The 24,006-nt window shown below is 39.9% G+C and overlaps 1 protein-coding gene across 2 annotated transcripts; it reads right to left on the bottom strand.

Moving 5' to 3' along the window:
* Positions 1 to 17,732: 17,732 nt before the first annotated feature.
* On the bottom strand, positions 17,733 to 23,073 carry LOC124155473 (transmembrane protein 230). Of its 2 annotated transcripts, none has more exons than XM_046529310.1 (4): positions 22,735 to 23,073; positions 22,227 to 22,330; positions 20,077 to 20,199; positions 17,733 to 18,136 (listed from the first exon to the last, which is right to left on the bottom strand). In XM_046529310.1, exons 2-4 carry the CDS (start codon positions 22,308 to 22,310, stop codon positions 17,999 to 18,001), a joined length of 345 nt encoding a protein of 114 aa, XP_046385266.1. In that variant the 5' UTR covers positions 22,311 to 22,330; positions 22,735 to 23,073; the 3' UTR covers positions 17,733 to 17,998. The 2 variants fall into 2 exon arrangements, with proteins under 2 accessions (XP_046385266.1, XP_046385264.1); XM_046529308.1 differs by lacking the exon at positions 22,735 to 23,073 and adding an exon at positions 22,415 to 22,693.
* Positions 23,074 to 24,006: the final 933 nt, after the last annotated feature.

Here is a 24,006-nt window from a genome sequence, read left to right as displayed (position 1 = left end):
GAGGCGGAGCTTCTACCTGTCCCCCACGATGGCCGCGGTGAGGGCTCGGAGTCCTATCACCACTTTCAGCCGCTGGTTGAGAGGGGCCATGGGTCTTTCGAGCGCAGCCTGATGGCTGGAGGTGACTTCTCGATGGATGACATCTTCCACGAGTGGTTCCTGCATGACCTTCTTTAATACTAGTATTAAAGGAGGCCATGCGTACCTCAGTCAGCAAGCTGTGGAGTGAGTGAGAATGAACGGGGCCAGAGGAGGGTCACGGCCCTACTCTGACCTCGGGGGTGCGTGGTATAGGCCTGACCGGAACCGAAGGGGACCGGAAGGGGAATCCCCACATTAAACAGGATAACGAGCCGAAAGCGCGGCCTCCTGGGCTCGGCATGGAATGCGCTGAAGAAACGGTGGAACACGACAATTGTTCAACCCAAATAAAATTGAAATCGATCCATGTAAATTAAATACTCAAATAAAATATATTTTCGTCTGTGTCTTGCCTTTATTAATCCTTCGTCCTTCAATCCCGACGATATTAATTTGATGTCCATTAGTTCTAAATATTTCGTATATATTTCTCTGAGGCTTTGAAGGAGGATGTATCCCCTCACTCCCCCCATATTTACGCCACTGTCGGGAGACATCAATGCCTGATGGAGTCGAGGTTCAACTGGATGGCAGGAACGGAAAAGGAAGACCACGAATAGACTACGTGGAACAGATTAAGAAGGACGTGAAATATAATATATACCTAGTTGTCAAAATATTAGTTGACGAGAGAATTAAGTTGAGATCTGTGTAAAAAACGAAAGAAATAACGACAACACAGCAATAAGGTTACATCTGCAATAACAAAGCGCGCGCATTCTGGAAGTATTTCTTGCCTAATGGAGGTCATTGACACTCCCCTCCCTCCTCAGGTGAAAAAAGTGTCATTTCTACCTAATTAATTTGCAAATATTCTATAGATTTGACAAATAACGCATTATGATTGAAAAACGAAAAAGAAGTCTATTGCGGTCATATCAGCGCGTAAAATGTAGGCGCTAAAACGCAAAGTTACGTATTTTCGTTTGTATTGGTAAAAATTCTCGCAGCAAATATATTTTTATTCTTCAAGATCATTGATCAGTACAATCGAGAGTCCGGACTAAGCTGATCCGTATGACCGAGAGTCTACTGAATTTAGTATTTATTAATCAAGCTTTATTAGGAAAACTAGGTATTTTTGTTGAAAACAACGGAACATATAGTATCACAAAAATGAATACCTATATAGTCTTAAAAAACTCACTAAAATACACAAAATATTAAGAATTTATGACCCCTCGGTGGAGTGCGCCCCCTCTGCATTTGACTCACGAGCCGCCACTGCCGCCATGAGCGACACCTATGCTTTGCTGACAGGTCCCGTTCAATGATTTTCGGAGGCCCATTTGGTTTGGCTGTTTGGTTGAATATGTTTTCAGGGAAGAGATTATTGGTAGGTACTTCCATTTCAACTGTGTCTTTTACGTGTCACCATCATGAGGAATGCCATTCGTCTGGCTCTTGCCATTCGGCCTATCTGACATGGGTGGACCTACCGGGAGAAATTGAGAGGTTTGAGTAGTATGGTAAGCAGAGGATAGTGTGGTGCTGAATTCCCTGAAAGCAATGTTGTTACGCTCTTTTACATCCTGTTGTATATGCGACCATTCACTCACGTGTGCCAGTGGTTTTGTCATCATTTGTGTGAGTGATTGCCTACTATTCAGGATGATGTTTCCCACAGTCTTGCCACCTTAACAATCGCAGTGCTGTGCTGCAGGATGAAGTAAATTTCCGCATTCTGTTACGGTATGTATCAGCAATAAACATCCTCTTCTGCGTTGACTTTCTTACAAAAATTGCTACTAATCCACTTAGCTAACAATACCAGTAGCTCAAGGGTAGTGGGGTAGCTCAAGTCTTTCAGAGTCGCTAATCTGGATTTTTCATACCTTTACTTGCAAATCCCAGGATAATCCCTAAAACTCTGAACAGTATGAATTTATTCTATTGCTCTATTTAGTGTCAACTGCCACATTCCTCATAAAAAAAATTCAACTCAGAGATTTACTGAGACAATCCTTTCAGATATTTTTGTGAAATAACCCCAATATAGGCACATACATTTATTCAATAAATATTTGATTATAAGTTACATTGCACATCACTCTGTATAAAAACTTCTCAATCAAATTGGCAGAATTATTTCACCTCTCAACGAAAAGAAAAGTATTTATATTAGGTACGCAAGAATAGTGCTATCTACACGTTATTTTCTGACAGTTAATTGTGCAAAATGTTAACATTATCGTCTAATATTAAGAAATGCAATTTTTCGTATCTCAGGAATGATTTTGAATGACACTGTGGATAAAATCATGGATTTAAACTCTACCATAGGTAATGCTGTTTTTTCATCTGCCTTCCACATCAGTAGACCAGATATAATTGTTATTGTTATTTGTGTGTAGAATTCATTGAAAAATGCTACTCATTCAAGAATTGAAAGAGAAACAAATGTGCATAGGGGGGATTAGAGTGAATAAACATTCTTGACTCACCCAGCACAGCTGGTCAGCTATCAAAAATCCTCCAGTAGTACTATCAAGTGATGCACACCCATTGTATGGAGTCTTTCTCATGTAGAAGGAATGATCCAGTAATGAACCAACTGTAATATTTAATTTAATCCAACATTTAATATAATTGTTTCAACTCTCTCTCTCGTAGGATATTTTGTTTTAAAAATACCTATTTGATCTGATAAGGGTGTGCAAACATTGACCATGATGGAAAATGCAAGCCAAATTTTAACCCTCAATCTTGAGGAGATAACATCTACTATTTCTTATCTGCCAGTGTTCAAAAACCATGTAAAGAATTTACCTCTTGAAAAAGCCTATTATTGCATTTCAGATTTCATGGCATCTAAGTGTGAATGCTGTCATACTTAAACTTATTTTATTTTACTGAGTCCTGTTATGTTTTTATTTCTTTTCTATCTTAACCAATGCTGTTTGTCATCTTTGTGTGTGGTTTTTTCTTTTGACAATTTCTATGTTATTTGCTAACCAGCAGAAATAAAATCATTATAATAATTATTATAACATCCTTAGATAATTTAATACTTTCCCTTAACAAATATAAAGCATGAAATACATTTGGAAACTTTGTTAGCATGGGAAAACTGAAAGTGGATTTGCTATGATAGTAAGTATCATCAGGGGCGGATCCAGGATTTCTTTCTGGGAGGGGCACAAGCAAGGCCGTATCCAGGATTTTGTTCAGGGGGGGGCACAAGGATACCTTGTCATACAAAATGAACGAAATGATAATGGGACCGTATTAAAAATCTAGCATATTTTTACGGGTCTGGGGGGGGCACGTGCCCCCGTGCCCCCCCCCTGGATCCGCCTATGAGTATCATGTTTTGAGTAAAGAGTAGATATTGCAGATATTCCGGTTAGATCCTCTCAGTGCTCAAAATGCAATACATATACGCTCACTGGGTGGCATTTTTTAAGGCTAGGCTTGGAGGGGAGGAATAGCACCCAAACTGCCCCTTAGCTCTCTGAGTGTATCCCAAATGCAGAGAACTCCCCCATACACACATTTATTTGAATATTACAAAATTAGGATACTAGATAAAGCATAACTTTTCCTTTTCTTCCTTTATTGATTTAGTCTGATTTGGTTTTAGTGGCCTCGCGAGGAGGTCATTTTCCATTAAAGCTCTCTATTACATCATCAATCTATATTTTTACAAGATGCCGTGAAGGCTAGTACTACAGACAATTCAGACACATACCCAAATTCAAAATTCATTTAAATCATTCAGTTAATGAAATGGAAGGGAAGCTACATTAAAGAAGAATCTTCCTTGTTCAACCAATCTCCATCTACTTGCATATATAAATAAAGCAGAAGTTGTAGCCTACTTTTCATGAGTTGGTGACACCTGTATAGTGTTGTAGCTCAAAATGTCTACTCTTTGTAGCTGGTATGTACCACTCTTTAACCATTTCCACCCATAGTCTTGGTGATTTATTTAATAAATTTTACAACAGAAATCCCTAAAAATATAAGTAGTAGTTCTTACATTCCCCTTCCTCCAATCACCTGATGATATGGGTTGTGTACCCCTGCTTAACTGTGATTTCTGATCCTTACTTAACACTAGCACCGCGGATGGGACTTTTTTGTCCCATATGGGGAAAACATACAATTTCAGTTTTTTTTGTACACTAATTTTTTATTTACCATAATAACAGTTTATTACGAAGGGGATCGATGCACAGATACCGTTATTCTGCCAGTTAGAACCGTAGAAGGGAATAATCTTTGCACTGCGCCGGCCACCTACTCACGCAGCGCCGGCCGCGTCACCTCTGCCCGGCACGTCTGCAGGTCTGAGCTTGCAACCAACACGCTTTACCTTGCAGCACATTTAAACATTAAACATTACCTAAACACATGTTTTGTTCACACAAACCACAATAAAACCGTCAATTATACTCTAACGTGACAGGATAAACGTATTTTGTCAATGGGACAAAAAAGTCCGCTGTTTTGGTGGGGTTGGAAAGTTCAGCGGTTCTAGTGTTAAAGGCATTACAGAAAGACATGTTTATTTCAACACATATGGTGATACACCTATAGAGTGCAAAGTGCCTCTTTTAATGAGACCCATTTGATCTTGTGATTTATTCCTGGTTAGATTGGTTAAAACAATGAAACATTACTTTTAATATTAATACTGGAAGATATGAAAGTTTTACCCTCCCCTTTATAATTACCATGGACATTTTTGGAAAAAAGGGGGGGGACTATATTCAGATAAATACGAACGGTGCTTTTAATTTGATCTAATGCTGGCATAAATTGCTGATTAGAACTTATTCCTAATCAAACTTCTGATTGCATCCACATCATCATATAATATTGCCTCGTCAAACTTTTTCGAAGAGTCTGTATCATCATGAATGTCTTGAGGGATGGTGATATTTGCATTGAAGGCTGAGTCTATGTCATTGTAGATGGCATCATCTTCCGCTCTCCTTTGGACTGTTCGATTCTCATTCTGTGCACCTTGGAGACTTCCTGACTCTCCCTGGAGCGATGCACAAATAAGATCCACATCTTCATATGTGCTTGTGTTGTCCTCATCTGGGATTGTTGTGTCTGAGCTTCTAATGTTGCTTGATGAACCACTTCCTTTGTTTATGGCTGTTACCCACTGCTCCATATCATTTGGTGAGCTTGCTATGAACTGTTGTGGAATAAATAGTAATGGCTTCATAGCATTACGTACAACCCATTTTTCGATGATTAATATTTTCATCCATACACATACATATTATTCCTTTACACTTTCCCATTGTGTTATAGCATGCTTCAAAACTACTTTCAAACACAAAAAAAGAAAAACAAAGTACATAATGGGTTTGCTTCCTCACAAATATTTTGGCAATTCATGTGCCTCTGAAATTTAGAAAAGCCTTTCACATAATTCACTAACTCTTCGTTAACCTTGTGGTATTCCATTATAAGTTTTTCCTTAATATACACAATTACTTATACCACTTTTTCTTATTTATATAAGAGCGCAACCCGGGTTTCAATGAATAATCATCATCATCAGGCGCTAATTATGATTTGTTTATCTTACCTAGTTACTTGATGAATTTTAAAACAGACGCCAGAATAGGGGAAAAGGATGGGTACAGATATTCATTTATAAGAGTACTGTCATGACTTTCAATAATTTTTAAAATTTCTAACTGTTCCCTAGAATCCAGTTCACGGCGGTCATTGCAAAAATTTAAAATAGTATTCATTTTAAAATCGCTTCTATGGCAGTTACATATTAGGTGTTTAGCAAAATTACTTTTTTCATCTTTGTTATGTTTGTAAGCACTTAAATGTTCTTTCTTGCAGATTTCAAAACTTCTTCCTGTCTGTCCCACGTATGCACCATTGCAATCGCTGCATTTCAATGAATATACTCCACATATATCCAATTGGTCTATCTGATCCTTACATTTTACGATCAGTCTCCTTGGAGTGGCATAAGGTTTGAAAGTCATGCCGAATTTGTCCTTGGGTAAATGATGAGCTATTTTCAGAGAAAGTGCATCGAGGTACGTCACTGTGCACCACCGCTTCTTTTTATCCTCGTCCGCTGAGAACATTTGGTCGATAGCCAATCTTCTCTGTTTTTTAAAAATCAGTTTATCTATTAAATTTTGAGAATAACCGTTGGCAGAAGCAAATTGTTTAATGGTGGTGATTTCTTTCTTAAAGTCTTCTTTTGAAAGTGGTATGCTTAACAGGCGATGAATCATGGAATGAAAAGCCATAAGTTTGTGTGAGTAATGGTGTCTGGGATGACATGATCGGTATCACAGGGTTTCCGAAAAATGGAGAAGGAATGCCGGCATTTATCGAGTTTGATTGTAAGATCCAGGTAATTTAAGCAATGGTTGCAGTCTCTTTCACAGGTAAATGAAATTGTAGGATGGATATCATTCAAAAAACTCAAGAACATATGCAGTTGCCGATCAGTTCCATTCCAAAGCACAATAATATCGTAAACGTACCGGTACCAGTATACCACAGAATTTAGTACGCTATGTCCTGAGCTAAAAATTTTCCTTTCCAAATTATCAACAAAAACATCTGCCAGCAACAGAGAAAGTGGTGAGTGTTGTGGAATTTAAATATGTTGCTAAACATGTGACCTTCTTTTGTCCACTTCCCATTATCCCCTTCACTACTTGGTTTTAATGTGTTTTTTGTTTTTACCACACTACTACTTCCGGTTACCATTTTTATATGTGTCTATGTATTTTGTCGTACTGCAATAACCCTAGCAGTCCTATGGCATCCTGCGTCTTATTGCACTCCCAACAGGTCATGGGCCCAGCAAAATAACCAATTTAGGACTGTGAAATAAGTTTTCAATTCGAGTGCGTGCGTATGGCGTAAAGTGAATAATTACTAGCCGAGCACATGGCCGCGATAGCCGTTTAAATCTTTAATAATCCAGTGTTGTGTTTCCTCTCCATTCCAAAATGCAGAGTCAATCGACAGCTTTGTCGTTTCAAATTAAAAAGTTAACTGGTGCTGAAGATTATAAAACATGGTGCTTCGCTACTCGAATGTACTTAACACACGAGCGGTTATGGGACTACGTCATTAATGCCGTTGATGAAAAGGACTTTAGCCAGGAAAAGAGTGAAATAGCTCTCTTGAAAATTTGCCTCCTAATTGATCCTTCTCTGTACGTGCATGTTTCGGAAGCGAAAAGTTCGAAAGAGGCTTGGGATAACCTCAAGGATCTCTTTGAGAGTAAGGGTTCTGTTGGACGGTTGTGTCACCTAAACAAACTCTTAGAGATGAAACTGTCAAATTATATGGGCATGTCAGAATATATTACTGACCTAGTGAGCACTTCCCAGAAGTTGAAGGACTTGGGTTTAGAATCACGGGATGAATTGGTTGGTGCAATGCGATGCTGACGAAACTAACTCGGACGTATGAGCCTATGGTTATGGCGTTGGATCACTCCGGCAAAGATCTAACCGTAGATTTCGTCAAGTCCAGACTTCTAGCGGAGGAGAGCAGACGGGCCATGCATACTCCCGGTGATGCAGCATTGGCGGTTCACAGAGGACCACGATAGCCAGCATTCGCGAGACATCAGAAACCGTCGTACAAGTGCGGCTTTTGTCATAAAGTCGGACACAAAAAGGTGGACTGTTATGCTAAGAAGAGAGCGGATGAGAGGAACAAACATCAGCAAGATGGGGAATTCAAATTTACATCCCACCCATCCCATGGGGGGGGATCCCATGACCAAGCATAGCTATGTATTAAACGTTGTAAATGGCTGATGAAAACAATGGTAGAAGGACAGGTGCAAGGGAAGAAGGGCAAGGGATGGCCCCTGAGTGAGTGATATGTATATCAGGCAGATTATAAAGGACGTAAGAGAGACGAAATACATCACTGTGAAAAGGTTAGCGGATAGGGGAGAGGAATGGAGAGCAGCGTCAAACCAAACTCAGTAAAGTTGACTTACGATGATGGTGATGACAGGATTAGTCCTTCCTCACCCACCCCAACCTCTTCAGCATTCACCTCATCTCTACTCTTTCACTTCTACCCTGACCAGTGGCGTAGCAAGGGGGGAGGTATGGGGGATCCGGACCCCCCTCCCACAGAAATATAAAAACACAATTTCATTCCTTCATAGAAGAAAACAAAATATTGAAAAATCATTAATTCACAAATGATTTCTTTGACAAATAAAGTTTTTCAATACATAATGAAAAGTGTCAAAAATAGTTCAAAACCCTCTACTTAGCACACTGAGTTTCAACTATTTTTAACCCTGGTTTTGTACAACCCTCGCCCACGAACCAAATTCCTGGCTACTCCACTGACCCAGCAAAATACAATCTGAAAAAAACCTCTTTCCTCCCGATTTTACCTCCCAATGTATTGATTGATGATAAATTCAATGTTTTTTATTACCAATGTGGCTAATGCGGTTGATCCTTGTTGAAGCCTAGGTCATGGGGAAATTTTGTGATAAATCCATGTGAAAAAATAAATCATTTTCACTATTTAAAAAAAAAGTGTGCAGTAGAGGTTACGAAATAAAATAAAAAGTGGCCTTTTTCTAGCAGAAATGCAAATGAGAGAAAATCCAAGTTCATTTCCATTGGCAGAAGGTTAAATATGTATTCAAGTTATACAAGATGTGAGGGAGGAGGAGTATGGTGGCCTCCTAATGAGTAGAGTGTGCTTGAGTCCATTGGCATAGCCAGGGCGGCATCTGGGGGGTCCGGACCCCCCCCCCCCCCAATAATATAAAAACACAATTATGTATTTTCCTTCATAAAAGAAAACAAAATATTGAAAAATCATGAATTTACATAATATTTCTCTAACAAATTAAGTTTTTTTCGACCATGAAAGTGTTAAAATTAGTTGAAAACCCATTACTTAGAATCCTGTTTTTTTTTTTTCCTCCCTGGTTTTGGATCCCCCCTGAACGAAATTCCTGGCTACGCCACTGCTTGAGTCCCTCTGAACATGGGGTCCCGAGATCATATCCTGAGTGAAGTCTTAGGGTGACTCAAACAAAAATTGTCCAAGTGTTACTTAACCTTACGTCAGGCACAATGCTGAGTTCAGGGTCAATGTACCTGTCAGGCAGGGATGTGAAAAAACATTATTAACTCTTACCATGGCTCAATGGTACACCTTTCAAATTTAAAGCTCCATTATTAGTGTGGCCAAATACTTATGTGATATCTTTCGTGCTATGCATAGACCTCTTCACATGCCGTTATACGACCCCTGACCCATCTAGCGAGGTGTGATTTGACCCTTTCGTGTCGGACGCCCTGTGAAGCCGACAGGCATTTTCATACACAGAACACCTGACATCGAGTATAGCTGTCGCAGAGTTTTCAATGCAAACAATCAGACGTCTGATGCATTCAGAGCCGGCCTGAGACCCAGCTTAGTGAGTCCTTAGGGCCACTCCTAGTCAATTAAGCCCTACCCTCTCACACGCTTATGATCATCCTCACCGTAGGAATTCATTGTGAAATGGCTATATTGTCAATTGTTTATTCAATGATATATTTTTTTAATACATACTTTGAAATGAATTCTTTGTTTTGTTCTGTGCGCAAACAATTTTCTAAGGAAATTTTAGCATTAAAAGTAACGGACTTCTGGATTTATAGTCTTAAGTACCTTGTGTTCACTAACTTTGTTGGTATTAATGCTAGAAATCTGTTAAAATTCCACTATGATTGAAAAAATGTTCGCAATTCCTTTAGAAGAGTAAATCATAAAAAATCAAATGCAATATGTATTTGGTTGAAAAAAACACTGGTAAAGCAATAAGTTGTCCGTGCTAAGATAAGGTTAAAGGGTCTAGACCAGTGGCCAGGGTAAGGGACCATTGAGTTTGGTCCATAATCCGAGGGACAGAAATACATATCAGGGTAACTCCACCCCAAGAAAGAGGTACATATAGTACAGAGAGATTTCAGATATTCTCATGCTACTCGTACAACGGAAAACGTTTTCCAATTGTAGGCACCAGCAGGAAAGGGTTAACTTGCTTTATAGGCTATAATGCATTATTATATGTAATGGATTTTAATATTTAAGTTCTATCAATACATTGTTTTTTTTTTATTTTGCCATATCATTTATCTAATAATGCTTTTATTTTGCTTTATTGTGCCAAAACGTATATTGCTTAATAATGCTGAATAGTTAATCTGCCACCTATCTGTCTGCATAAATGCAAAAAGCTAAAGACAGCATAGAGCATGTCAAAAGAAACAGCTACTCTGAGTGTAAAGGGTCTATGTCACCAAGTGGTGTGGAGAAATCAAAAAACACTCGCGCTGTGCCTCAGATCCATTGCACCAGACGAAAGGACGTTAACCCTTTCGCTGCTGTTCAATCTCCGAAAACCTTCTCCTCACATGCGGCGAAAAGTGTTAAATGCTTAATGGTGGTAATTTCTGAAAGGAGATCTGAGGGCTCTAAAGGGATTGACAAAGCTCTATGCAGCATGCAATGAAAGGCTGACAATTTTTGGGTTATGGCATGCTTGGAAGTTGCGTGGATGACTTGGTCTGTATAAGTTGACTTTCGGTAAATGGAGAACTTATGCTCGCCGTCTTTAATGGAAATATTTAGATCTAAATAATTTAGAGTGCTGCCCTCTTGTAACTCCATAGTGAACTTGATATTTGAATTTAAAGCATTGATAAGGTGTAAAAAAATTCTTAGTTGCCTCTTCGTTCCTGTCCATTGTTGTGTAAGGGACTATTTCGGAAGGGGCGGTTAACGGCTCGCCGCTCTGTTTCCCCAGCACAGACATCCCTCAGTGACTGATAAGTCATTTTTCCGCATGAAATATGGGCGCAACCCTTCCTCACAGTGGTTTGTCCACCCTACTTGGGTGTTTTGCAAAACTTTCTGTAGGACTTGGTCCTTAGCGGAGTGATTCCGTACGTCTAAACTACTCAGGGGCCCTCCCACATGAAAAACACATTCCATGTCCCCTGTTTTTTCATTTGGCAGGGGTAACCGTGAAAGCATGTCTGCATTTTCCACACTTTTCCTATAAAGCACCTGATAGTCGTACCCTGCTAAAATGAGTGCCCATCTCTGCAGTCTAGCTGCTGCTAGGGTAGGGATCCCCACCTTAGGCCCCAAAATCCTCTTTAGCACCTGTGCATCTGTGACTATGGAGAACTTTTGCCCGTATAAAAATTTGTGAAACTTCCGAACCCCGAAGATCACTGCCAGAGCTTCTCGTTCAACTTGGGCGTAATTTTTTTCCGCAGTGGTTAAGGTTGCTGATGCACACATTATAGGCTTCTCTATTCCCTCAATTTCATGACATAGTATCGCCCCCACTCCGTATGGGGAAGCATCTGTTACCAGAATTAATGGCAAATGGGGTTGATAGAGTGTCAGAAGGCAGTTTGACTGCAGCAAGCGCTTGCTCTCAAGAAATGCTAACTCTTGCTCCCTGGACCATTTAAACTGCACGTTCTTTTCGGTTAGCTTGTGCAAAGGTTTGAGGGCCGTGGAGGACATTGGGACAAATTTACTATAAAAATTAAACATCCCCAAATATGCCTTGAGTTGCTGTACATTTTCTGGGCGTGGGCAATCCATTATTGCCTTCATTTTGCCCTTAGCCGGTCGGATACCTTCCTCATCAATGACGTGGCCCAAATATTCTATGCTTGGCCGAAAAAACTGACATTTACCCACATTAACTCGGATACCATAGTGTTTCAACTGCTCCAGCACTACAAAGGTTCTCTCTTGGCACTCAGACAGTGTCCGCCCTCCGTGACCGCCTTATATGTGGCATATCCTCTGAGTACGCCCAGCGGAGGATGATCCTGGAAACTGAGTTGTCCTTTGATAACGCTTGCATCCTGGCGCAGGAATTGGTGCTGGCTGAATCTCAGTCTATTGTGTCGCGCCCACCTAGTCATCCAGAGTCCATAGACGTTATCTCATCGCGCCAGGCTGCGGGTAGGAGTGTGGGGAGAAAGGGCTCTTCAGCTTGTTGGCGGTGCGGACGAGCCCACAGTCCTGACTCTTGCCCAGTTAAGACGTGGGAGTGCTACCGATGCAGGAAGCGAGGGCATATGGCCAAGATGTGCCGTGGAACCTCGGTGCAACTGGTGAAAGAGGACCAGAGACGCCCGGGACCCGAGATGTACCAGAGCATCCAGGAGATTGCCCCGGCAAGAGATCCCGAAGGTTTAAATGGTTTTGAGTTCTGTTCCTATTCTGATGTGTGTACTTGTTTGCTTAAAGTAGAGGGAGTTGAAATTGAGTTTGAGGTGGATAGCGGGGCCTCTGTGTCGGTGATGGGACTTGATCAATTTTCCACCCTTTTGCCTAAAGTTAAGCTAAAGGAGAGCTCTTTATCTCTAAGGTCAGCCTCGGGTTTTGATTTGAAAGTAAGGGGCCAAGCTCGAGTTCATGTAGAATCACCCACACAAAAGGGCTGGCTCCCTCTCACTATCATTAATTCACAGTTGAAAATGCCACTTTTAGGGAGGCCCTGGTTGGACGTACTCTTGCCAGGATGGAGGGACAACTTAAAAATAAATATGGTGGAAGACAGAGTGGCTGAACTTCTGTCCCTGTACCCAACTGTATTCGATGGGAATCGGAGTTCCAAAATTAAGATCTTTAAAGCACACATAAAGATAAAACAAGGGGTTGTGCCTATTTTCAGGAAGGCTTATGATGTCCCCTTAAAGATCAGAGACAAAGTAAAATCTGAGATAGACAAGCTGGTAGATATTGGGATTTTTGAGCCCTTAAGGCATTCGGAGTGGGCGAGCCCTTTAGTCGTGGTGCCCAAGAAAAACGGCGATCTTCGTCTCTGTATTGACTACAAAAATACCGTCAACACAGTTATAGAGAGGGATCAATATCCACTTCCAAGGTTGGACGATATTCTCACAAGTTTATTGGGAGGGAAGGTGTTTGTAACCCTAGATTTGGGGAATTTCAGACAGTTATCAGCTACCAGCCTCATGGGGGAAGAAAAGCCAACCGTCATTTCTCAATCCCACCTCTGTGCCCCAATCCCAGAACTATAGGGGAGAGAACAAAGCAGGCTTTCCTAGTTTTAAATTGTCCGAGGAGGTTTTAGTGCGAAATCCTAAGGGGGGTGTCACCAAATTCCTAAGAGGGAAAGTCATAGCTGAGGTAAGCAAAGCTACCTACAGGGTCCGCCTACAAAATGGGGAGCGGCTAGTGCATGTGGACCAAATGCGAAAGTTCAGACCCCAGCAAAACTCCACCAAGCTCAAAGAAGGGACGAGTTGGGGAATTTCAGACAGTTATCAGCTACCAGCCTCATGGGGGAAGAAAAGCCAACCATTATTTCCCAATGAATCATCAAATGGAACTAACCTTAATCAAAGTTTTGGCTCATCAGGGAGCGTACCCCTACAAGTCTCCCCTGATATACCCCAGGGACCAGTCATAATGCCCCGGAGAAGCAAAAGAGAAATTGTACCCCCAAGGAGGCTTAACTTGTAATTAAATCTTACCTATTGCAAGCAATAGGCCATGCCAGTTAGTTTGGTATTATCATTATATGTAAATATGAGTGGAATCCATGCTATTTTACTGGTAAAATGTTTGTAACCTTTTATAAACTGTGTGTGTTAACGGTGGATCAAGAAATGTCTTTTATGTGTTGTATTTGTGTACTGGATGTAGGGTATTTTTTTTTTTCCTTTCTTTTTTTTTATTGGAGTTGGGAAGGAGTGTTGTGTAAGGGACTATTTCGGAAGGGGCGGTTAACGGCTCGCCGCACTGGTGGAGCCACCTAACGGGAGCGTGCGGCGAGGAAGCTAAGCGTCATGGTTTTGGTTCGGTGTGGGTTTTGTCCCGATGTGAGCGAGGATTGTATTTGTGTGAGAGTCACCTAAATGAGTTAATAAACGTCCTCAACCAAATACAACTGGTGTTGTCTTTTCGTTATCGAGATACTTCATCCATAAACAAAGTATGTCATCTACATCTAAATTGTTCAAAAATATTTCGGATAGCAGAGGTGACACTGGGGAGCCCATAGCTAAACCGTCTCTTTGTAGGTAGAAGTTTCCGTTAAACATGAAATAATTTTGATTTGTACACACTTTCAATAAAGATATTAGTTCGTCGCAAATGAGTTGTGGCGTTTTAGCTTCGTGTAGCACTTCCTTGGCCAGGAGCACTGCTTCATCTCTTGGAACACTCGTGAATAAGTTCACCACGTCAAAGGAAACTAGCATAGAATTTTTAGGCGGTGTGATGATTGTTTGCATCGCACTCCTGCCAATCAAGCAATGAAGAACGTCTTTGAACCGTGTTTATGCGATGAAAAATAACAATTGTTAATAAAATCTCTGCTAAACTCTGTTATTAACTCTGCTAAAAACATGGCTGCGGACCATCGTAAATTGGCCATTGAAGAGGGTGGATGAGACGGTCCTGTGTGGGTGAGCCCGTTGAGGAAAGGGTCCGGATTAGGGGCCCTTTGAAGTGCTTCGGCGAAAGTGCATGACGGGGAGGAAAAAAAAGTACGTCCACAGCAGCCTGCCACGCGAACATACCAGTACGTTCACACTAGTGAAAGGGTCAATAACCCATGGGAAGGCTCAAAACTCACTATTTTATTCCAAAATGTTTGCATGCCATCCATAAGGTCATAATTTATACTTTATTAATAATTTTTAAAATCATTATTGCAAATTACTTTTTTTTTTAAATATTTTGGGTTTTTTTTCTTAATTTTTCGGCATATTTTCTCAGTGCCCCTACCCTGAATGCATGAATACTTCACACTTTTGGCTTAGTACTCCGTGTTGACAGTTGACTCTTGACTGTTCTAAACAAGCCCCGAAGCGAAAGTCCAAATGACAGTGACAACACACATTGACACAGTGCATTGTGTGCGAGATCAAGAGAGAACCCAACCAGCACCCCAAGGCAGCTGCTGACCTTCAGCAGTGAGCTATTTATTTATGTGTAGGTACTGTTCAGAATAAGTTGAAGCAAAACCGTTACCAGGGCCGAGTAGTAAGGAGGATGCCGTGGATCAATTCAATACTGTTCAATTGCAAGAGGCAGGTATATTTTGCACGTATCATCAATCTGACCCTCTAAAGAAGTGGGATTGCATGATTTCCACTGACGAGAGCAGGTACAACATATGCTGATGTGACAGTCATCAAATGGTGTGCCATTAGAACAATACTGAGCTTGATCCCAAGGACTTGAAAGCAACAGTGAAACATGGGGTTGGATCTGTAATGGTGTGTGGGTGCGTGGGCTCGTCCAGAATGGCTAACGTGCACTTTGTGGAAGGGACCATGGACCACAAGATGTACATTGTCATACTGAAGCAGAAGTTTTCAGTTAATACTGAGGAGATGGGACTGAGAAACAAATATATATTTCAACAGGACAATGATTCCAAACACACAGAAAAGAATACAAAGCTGTGGATCATGTGTAACACACCCAAGCAGTTGAGCACCCCTCCACCATCACCAGACCTCAAAACGATAGCGCATCTGTGGAATATTCTGGAGACAAAAATTAGGAAAGGCATATTTCAAATAAGATTGACCCCAAGACTTCTTTGCTAGAATAATGGACCCAATACCCCCTAGTGTCACATCAAGATTGGTCCTTGCAATGCCGAATTGCCTTCAGGCAGTCCTGAAAACTGAAAGGAATGCCACAGAATACTAATTATTGCTTAAAGTGTGACTTATAACTTCATCAAATATGAAAAATTCAGGTGTCCAAATACTTTTTGTGTGACACATTTGAAGTTACTCTTCTCTTTTGTTTAAAGTTTCGTAAGCTTATTATTTTGTTGCTGCTACTGCAGTGTATACATTAGCGAGTGTTTATAGAACACACTGAGAATCATTTCTAAAGGCCGTTTTACACGGTACACGGAACTGCGCAACCTGACGTACGTGCAAAGGAGCAATCAAAATTGCATCGCGTAAAGCGGTGAATTGCTAGAACACAAGCGAGAATGCGTGGATGCGAGACGGCAAAATAGCCCGTTCTAATTTCGTTCATGCATTCGCGCAATTCCGCGCCATTTTAGAAATTAATGCAGCTCTAACCTGTGCAATTCCGTGCCCCGTGTAAAATGGCCTTAAACAGAAACATACATGCTACACAGAGAAAATAGAAATTTTTGCTAGAAACATGGGCTGTCCAAATACTTTTTGCACTCACTGTATCCGAGACATACTGTGTATTCACGTTGTATACTGTATCCCCCATCTACCAGATGTATGTACATATATAACACAGAAAATGTCCTCCTACCATGCATATGCAGGTGTGAGAGTGTTTTCTCCCACTGAATAAAGATTGGTAATTATACTTATATTGGCATGCATAGTATTATACGGTTCAAATAAGTGGGTAATCACATAATTCGGTCAATGTGACCTTCTATTTGTAATTCGAATAGGAAATTAATTCATGATTCCTTTAAGAATCTGTATTGAATTTTTGTAACTGCTGTCGAAAGTACTCTGTGCATGAGTTCTTGTACTGATGCTGCTCTGTTGACTTTTGAGTCCAAAAACACTTGTTTTAAAAATGCCTATCGGAACAATGGTGATGAAAATGGCATGGTGGTGACTTAAGATATTGTTTTTGTGGCGAGTCCTAAAATTCCATATTTCTCCGAGTATAGTCCCCCTCTGAATATAGTCCCCCCCCCCCTAATTTTGAGGCTTCAGTTTCGGGAAAAGTTAAAAAAAAATGCATTTGAATATAGCCTTTACTTTTACCACAGGAATTTTTTGAAAAAAAGGGGGGACTATATTCAGACATATACTCGCGCATATACGGCACGTCTTGTGCATATTTTGAAAATTTCAGGATGCCGCAATGGTCATGAAAAGTCTCCAGAGAAATCAGAACATTTTTCATGTTATGCCATTTATGAAGATTTTGAGCTCATACCATTATATAGTTGTTGTTTGGAAAAGTAGAAAAATTTCCAAGTTCCACTTATTGTTGCCACATTGTTTGAGATCATTCCTTCTTGATGCCGGAGCACAGGTTCAAACAGAAACTACATCAGGTTAGAGAAAATTATTTTCACCCCCCATATCAAATTTATGATATTGTTAGTCAAATTAGGTTCCACTTGTTACTTGATTACCTACCAAAATGCAGGGAAAGTCTGTTTTTCATTTAGATCATATCACAAATGGGAGTGTTACCACCTATCTTAACCATACCATAGAGTGTTTCTTTGTTACATACGTACTTTTGTATGTCTCTAAAACATCATTAACAATACTTTTTCTAATATTCTATTCTAAAAACTTTATTTCATTTTGCAAAAAAAACAGTTCTTATTACAGCATAGTTTCTTTCATTCTTTTATATCTCAAGCACTGGGGTGTTACATGAAGCATAAAATGCTTCTTCATTGGTGGTCTGCCATGATGGCAATTTCTGGGGCTTAGTAGATTCCTTTCAATAAGTAAAAAATGGTTGAGGGATAAATAATTTGCTGTTTCAATAGTTTATAAATGTCCTCCAATATCCTGAAACAGCACAATGAAGTTATAAAAATAGCATGAGTATCCATTTATATGTATTATATTTTTATTCTTTTTTAAATTTAATAGAACAAAATTTCAAACATTTCCCATACTAAAAATATAAGCAATTGATTGCAAGATAACATATAACAATGTATGTGTAGCAGTGCATCACTCAAATTGGCAAGAAACCACATAAATAGTAAATCCAGTCATCAGTAAGTACTTTTAGTAAATTCAGTTACAATTACAATAATAGGTACAACAACAGATCTCTTATAACATTCGGTATTAATGCACAACTCTCTTCAGTCAAATTCTGGAATGTCATCGAAGGAAAACCCAGGATACTGCCGGTATGCATAATAAGCGATTCGAACGTGGTAAGCACCAGGCAAAAACATGATTATTCCCAGGATGATGATAGGCCAAGTGCGGTCTGCGTACTGGAATGAAAAAAATAAGTAGAAAATGAATCGGGCTTCATGGAGTGGCAATTAACCAGTACTAAGGATTGAGCTGAGCGAATGGCAAAAGGAACCTTTCCATGACACCTATATATGCAGGAAAATAGTTTCAGGGTCATTCCTTGTCAATTCCACCAGGTACTGACTCCTACTGACTCAGATTTTCATGGAACTTGCTATGGACTACTCTTTGTATATTGCATGCAATATATATTTTGGCGTGAGTAGCAAATAATAGAAATGGAATGGAAATTTAGTGTCCAAAATGCAATAGTTTATAGAATACGAACAGCTGAAATTGTCACAAGGACATTTTTGTTAGCCAAAGCCAAACTAAGGGTCCCCTTTAGCAGCATTCTTGAGGAAGTCAATTCTCGAGGAGTTGGACGCATAATCTCTGGTTATCATGTAAATAAGTGGTCATTTGCTCCTCGAGACAAATGAGTGTGCTCATAAACCCATCAACATCTAGGGATAATGTAGGTACTCTGTGCTGGTGATCATTGCTGGCACTGGCCCCCACAAAAACTGTACATAAATCGCAGTCCAGGCCAAGGCAAGAGAGTCACTGAGAGTAACCATGGGTAAATGTAGCAGCACCTACATTAGAGTTCAACAAGCATACTTCGGAGAATATTGCGAAGAATTCGTAGCTGGATCTTTTGCGCCTAGTCATAATGCGACGGGCATGATTATTTTCGCGGCATATGGGATATATTGCTTTTAAAACTCCCGGTTGTATGAGAGCATTGCGAGGGCAAAATTTTGGAAGACAAGTAGTTCCTGAACTGGCCGCTCTCAGACGCCAACGAGCTTTACGTTAATTTTTTCCGCCACTGTACTAGACTCTTTCAGTTATGTTATTTCATTTGTATTTTGGCGATAAAGAGAGGTATTTTCTGAAACAATAGTACATAACTCTGCATGCTGGTGGGTTAATGAACAAACAATAAACTTTCAATCGCCACTCCTTGCCATCTCAAGTGATCCATCAAATTATACACCACCCCTCATTCTCCCTTCCACTCCTCCCCCTTTGTCATCTTCCCGAATACATAGCATAAGTGTAATTCTAGGGAAATTTCGTAATAGGTATGTACAGTTTGATTTATGAAATCTTAACTGATGGAACAGGTCATATACGTGTAATAGTTGGAGGAAAAGTGCCATCTTGATACATATATGTATCTTTCTGTTACATATTGCCTTCTGCAGTTATTTTTACTGATTGTGAAAATTAATGAGACAACCTCTTTCATGGGAAATATAACTATTTTGACATAGGAAAAGTAACAGCCAAAGTATTGGTAATACGTAATTGAAATAAATTCGTGTTAAAATTTTTTGTAAAAATTCTATTTCTGAGACTAACGGACCACGATGAACATGATAGGCACCACGATGGGATATGATCAGATGATGTTTATCAGCCGTATGAAGTTTTCGGCAACTTATTTTCTAGAAAAGCATTGCACCACAGTGGGTCAGGGGGCAAAATGAGAGGGTCAGTCTAACCCAGGTCCCACACTTTTCATATAGACACAAATTTTGTTTTATGGTTTTCACCAAATTAACCAAAATCTTGGTTTGAATTATTTGGCTACCAGGTCTATCCATTGAAATACAGAATAAATTGGTTATAATAATTGATGAGATAAAAGTCCAAGCACCAAGACTGTAAAATCCAGCCAGAGAGAGTTGTCTAATGATAGTGCAAAAGGAGGGGTGGCAGTGGCAGCCCTGTGGCAGCATGGCTTGAGGCTGATTGTACGGAATTCCATATTTGTACTAATCTAGGTACAGTTTCCATTGAAAAACATTTTATACTTTTTAACCAAGCATTCCTATTCTTTATTACATGCATACAATTTTTACCACCAATAAATTACAAGGTTTTAAGAAAATTGAGAAAAAATTACCTTTGAATCGATTTGTCCGCTAACCAGCAAACTCCCAACAACAAGCAATACTATTCCCCCAAAGAACAGCAAGGCTGCAAGGATTATTGCCCTCCATGGAATTTTTGTTGGCACTTTGTCAAACTGGAAAATTTACATCGGCATTATAAGAATATACTAAGGTGAGAAACTTCATGGAGAAATAGGTGAATGAAAATTTGAATCAACTTAAAGATAAGAAGCATAAAATATAAGAACAGAGCATTTACTATTCAGGAGTCAAAAAATCTATAGTGCTTGCATGACTTTGATTCTAGTAAACTAATGCTCATGAAGTCAGTACCCCTGTACATACTACTTCAGTGTTGGCAAGGTAGTTTACCAACTTCGTCAACAATTTCAAGTATCTATTACCATCTTAGTGAGTAAACAATTTCACTAAGTTTGTTACCCCATCAAGACTTTCTTCACCATTGCCATTACTTGATTAAAACATTTTTGAGAGGTTGATAATCCAGAAAGAATCCCACTCAATTTAAATTTTGGATTATCCACAAACTGCAACGCTTGATTAAAAAAGTTCTCAAGTCTCATCCCTTAGTAAAGTTGAGTGAATGAACAAATCACATTATTGATTGGAAAGGGAGTAGCCAGAAATTTTTTCAGGGGGGCTCAGTTTTAAAGGGAAGGGTTTGAAATCCTTGACCCTCCTCCCCTGCTCACTTCGGCATTAGTGACAGGTGAAACGTCCAGTAGTAGCTGGTCTATTCTCGTCATTCATGGGAGAAATCTTTTTGTCACTGGTTAGCTTTCACCAACAACTGGTTTATTATCTAAAAAACTTATTGGCTGATTCATTGTATAGATTTTTGCCGGTTAAGTTTAACAATGATTGACCATTTTTTGAAAACATTTAACAGCAACTGGCATAGTTTGATTAATAACTGATGGATTTCACCTAAGCACATGGGCGTACCCAGCGAGGGGCAGCTGCCCCCACCCCCTAGACAAAAAAATCGCAAATGTCTTTACAGAAAGTAATTTTTTTTTCAAGCAAGTAATTTTAAAGACTAATTAAGAGCTGTAACAGTTCCCTTAAAATGTTGATTTCTTTCACCTTTTCCATGCTTAAATCTTACCGACATCTTGAACAACCATGGCTTTCCCCCCCCCCCCCCACTAGTTTTTATACTGGGTATGCCCTTGCCTAAGTAGCTGCAAAGGTAGGTAGTCAGTTTTTCCGCAAGCTTCACTTTTCCTCCAGGAACATCTTTCCATATGCACACTTTTATTACAACTTCGCATAGACTTGAGATTGAGAAACATCTCAAGAGTTTTCTTGAGACATGATTTTCACCGCAAAATATTATTATCATACACATGAATGAATTACCTGGGTAACACTGGTACAATAATTTTCTCACTATGTATGAATAATTTTTAGGCTACTGCACACCAGTTCAAATCGAAAGTTAATGCTAGTTGTTAAATACTGGAAAGTCAAATATTTGATGGCAACTTAGATGTGATTGTTATTGATAAGCACATAGGTTTAGAGTTACAATTTTGTAGCTGGGAACGGTGACTGACTGTGTAAATAATTGGCTAAAACCAGCAAATAAAAGTTAAAGCTTGAATCCCTTGATAAGTTCTTAGATAACTATAGAAATTTTCATAAGATTTAAACATTGAATTAAGTCCTACAACAAGTAATTCTTTTTAATTGAAATACAGGAAATCAGACATACTATGAAAGGAAAAAAGGATTGCTGGCAATGAAGCACTTGCAAAGCAATGGAACTAGGATTCCCTTTAAAGTTGAATATACCCTGGCATGAATAGATAATCATGTAGTGTATTTACTCAAACTGCGTCCATGTCAATTTGGTATGTGTCCAAATTACATTTTTGCGGATCAGTCTTTCTTCAGGGTTGTTTTTGGCCAAGATAATGCCGACTTTAAACATCTCATAGTTTTCTTGAGACATTATTTTCACCACAAAATAATATTATCATAAGTATATAAAATTGAGTTACCTGGGTAACAATTGCAAAACAATTTTCTCACTAAGTATGAATATTTTTTGGCGACTACACACACGGAGCGGCAAATCAACAGCTATTAAACATTTCAGTGCACCGATTGATCATTTCAGATTGCCGCATCTTACCTGGGTATCAATGAATCCATCATCGGCCGTGGAGACTCGTTGGTAATTAACCCTCGCGTAATTTGCGGCATTCTTCCTAGCCATTGCTGTGTGAAAGAAGTAATCTAAAGAAACAATTAGACGATTGGTTAGAGTAAATTATTATAACAAGCTCTACTAGAGGAATGATCATTCAGATGAAATGAAACCTTTAAATTTGCGCATTTTGTGCATATAAATAACGTTATCATTGGTGATTTGTGCATCGGTATATAATTAATAAACTACGGGACTCGGCGAAGACGCTCTGTACAGCTGCGTACGCCCCACCCCCTACGAAAATGGGAGAGGCAATGTTTTCGAAAGGGCACTGCAGGGGCGAAATGCCACTGCACATGCGGGAAGAGAATTTCTCCTTTTCAGAATTTCCGCGATTTCAAAGCCCACCCTTGCTTCCTCGGGAGAATCATCTTTCTTTGTTTTGATTTCCTCACAGAGTCTTATTAAGACTACAGCTGATGTTACTCACCAAACGGTGCAAGAGAAATTTAGCATTGCACAACAGGGCATCAGTTCAACGTATCATTTCCACTTTATGGCACTTCCCATGGAATGGGCAGTTGATTGCTACATGACAATTTCTTTAAGTGAATCCTTATCAAGTTCATGCAATTAAAAAAACGATACTCTTCTTCAAAACAGTCCTCTAGGAAAGGAAAAGCCACAGTTTCCTTTTTTCCAATTTATTTTAATCCTTTCGAATGAAAGGGAATAGTAGAAATCGATTGACTTCATTCACAACGAACAAGAAAAATCGATGCAATCAACCCCTTTGACATTAGACCGCCATACTCGCCATACTAGTGCTTGGAAAATATCGATTCGTTTTGCCGAGTGTTCCACCTGAGGACCGCTTGTGTCGCTAGCGACCATGAAGTAAGACGTCGTGCCGGGAGATGGTGCGACGAGCGGCGTAGTGTCTCGTGGGGTGGTTGCCCGACTACCGGTGCCTCGGCTGCGTCCTCCGTGGTCGGTTTAGTTGGGTGCGGGGCGGGCGGCCGCTGTGAGGCAGGCAAGGAGTGGAATATATAGACAGGTCAGTCGGTAGCAAAGTTGCTTGACGAGGAATCATTCGATTATGAATTCCATCGCTGACGCACTCCCTCCGTGTGATAGTTTTCCCTGATTGAAATGTTCCAATTCTACATACGCACATGAACAGCAGTGCCCGGGAACCTTTGCGTACTACTACCGCTCACAGATTCTTCTATCCTTACAGACTCAGTTGGATAATTTAAGGTTGAGCTCACCCCAGACTAATTGTGTGTATGCATTTCGCACAATGAGGTTGGGAGGTCCGCTTTGCCAGTTCCTTTCCTCGACGCACCCTTAATGCAGTGGCGTAGCGAGGGGAGAGGTCCGGACCCCCTAAATATGAAAACATTATTACTTTCATTCGTAGAGGAACACAAAATATTGAAAAATCATGAATTTACAAAAGTGTTCTTTGACAAATGCAGTTTTTTAAATGATGAAAAGTATTAAAATTAGTCAAAAACACTCTATTTAGTACTCTGTTTTTTTCCCCCCCTGGTTTTGACCCCCATAGAACGAATTTCCTAGCTACCCCACTGCCTTGATGGAGACTGGAACCCCTTCCCCTGAATTAAACCCTGCGATCAGTTGCCCCACGCTCTGCACAATACCACCCCTGCTTTTATTTACAAAATATTGAATTTTGATTCCGGCCTAAGTGGCGCTTGTTATATCTACATGTAGAAATGCGCAGTCTTTCCTCGTC

Source organism: Ischnura elegans, chromosome 3 (assembly GCF_921293095.1).
Source record: "Ischnura elegans chromosome 3, ioIscEleg1.1, whole genome shotgun sequence".
NCBI lineage: Eukaryota > Metazoa > Arthropoda > Insecta > Odonata > Coenagrionidae > Ischnura > Ischnura elegans.
This window is presented reverse-complemented; position numbering and strand designations above follow the sequence as displayed.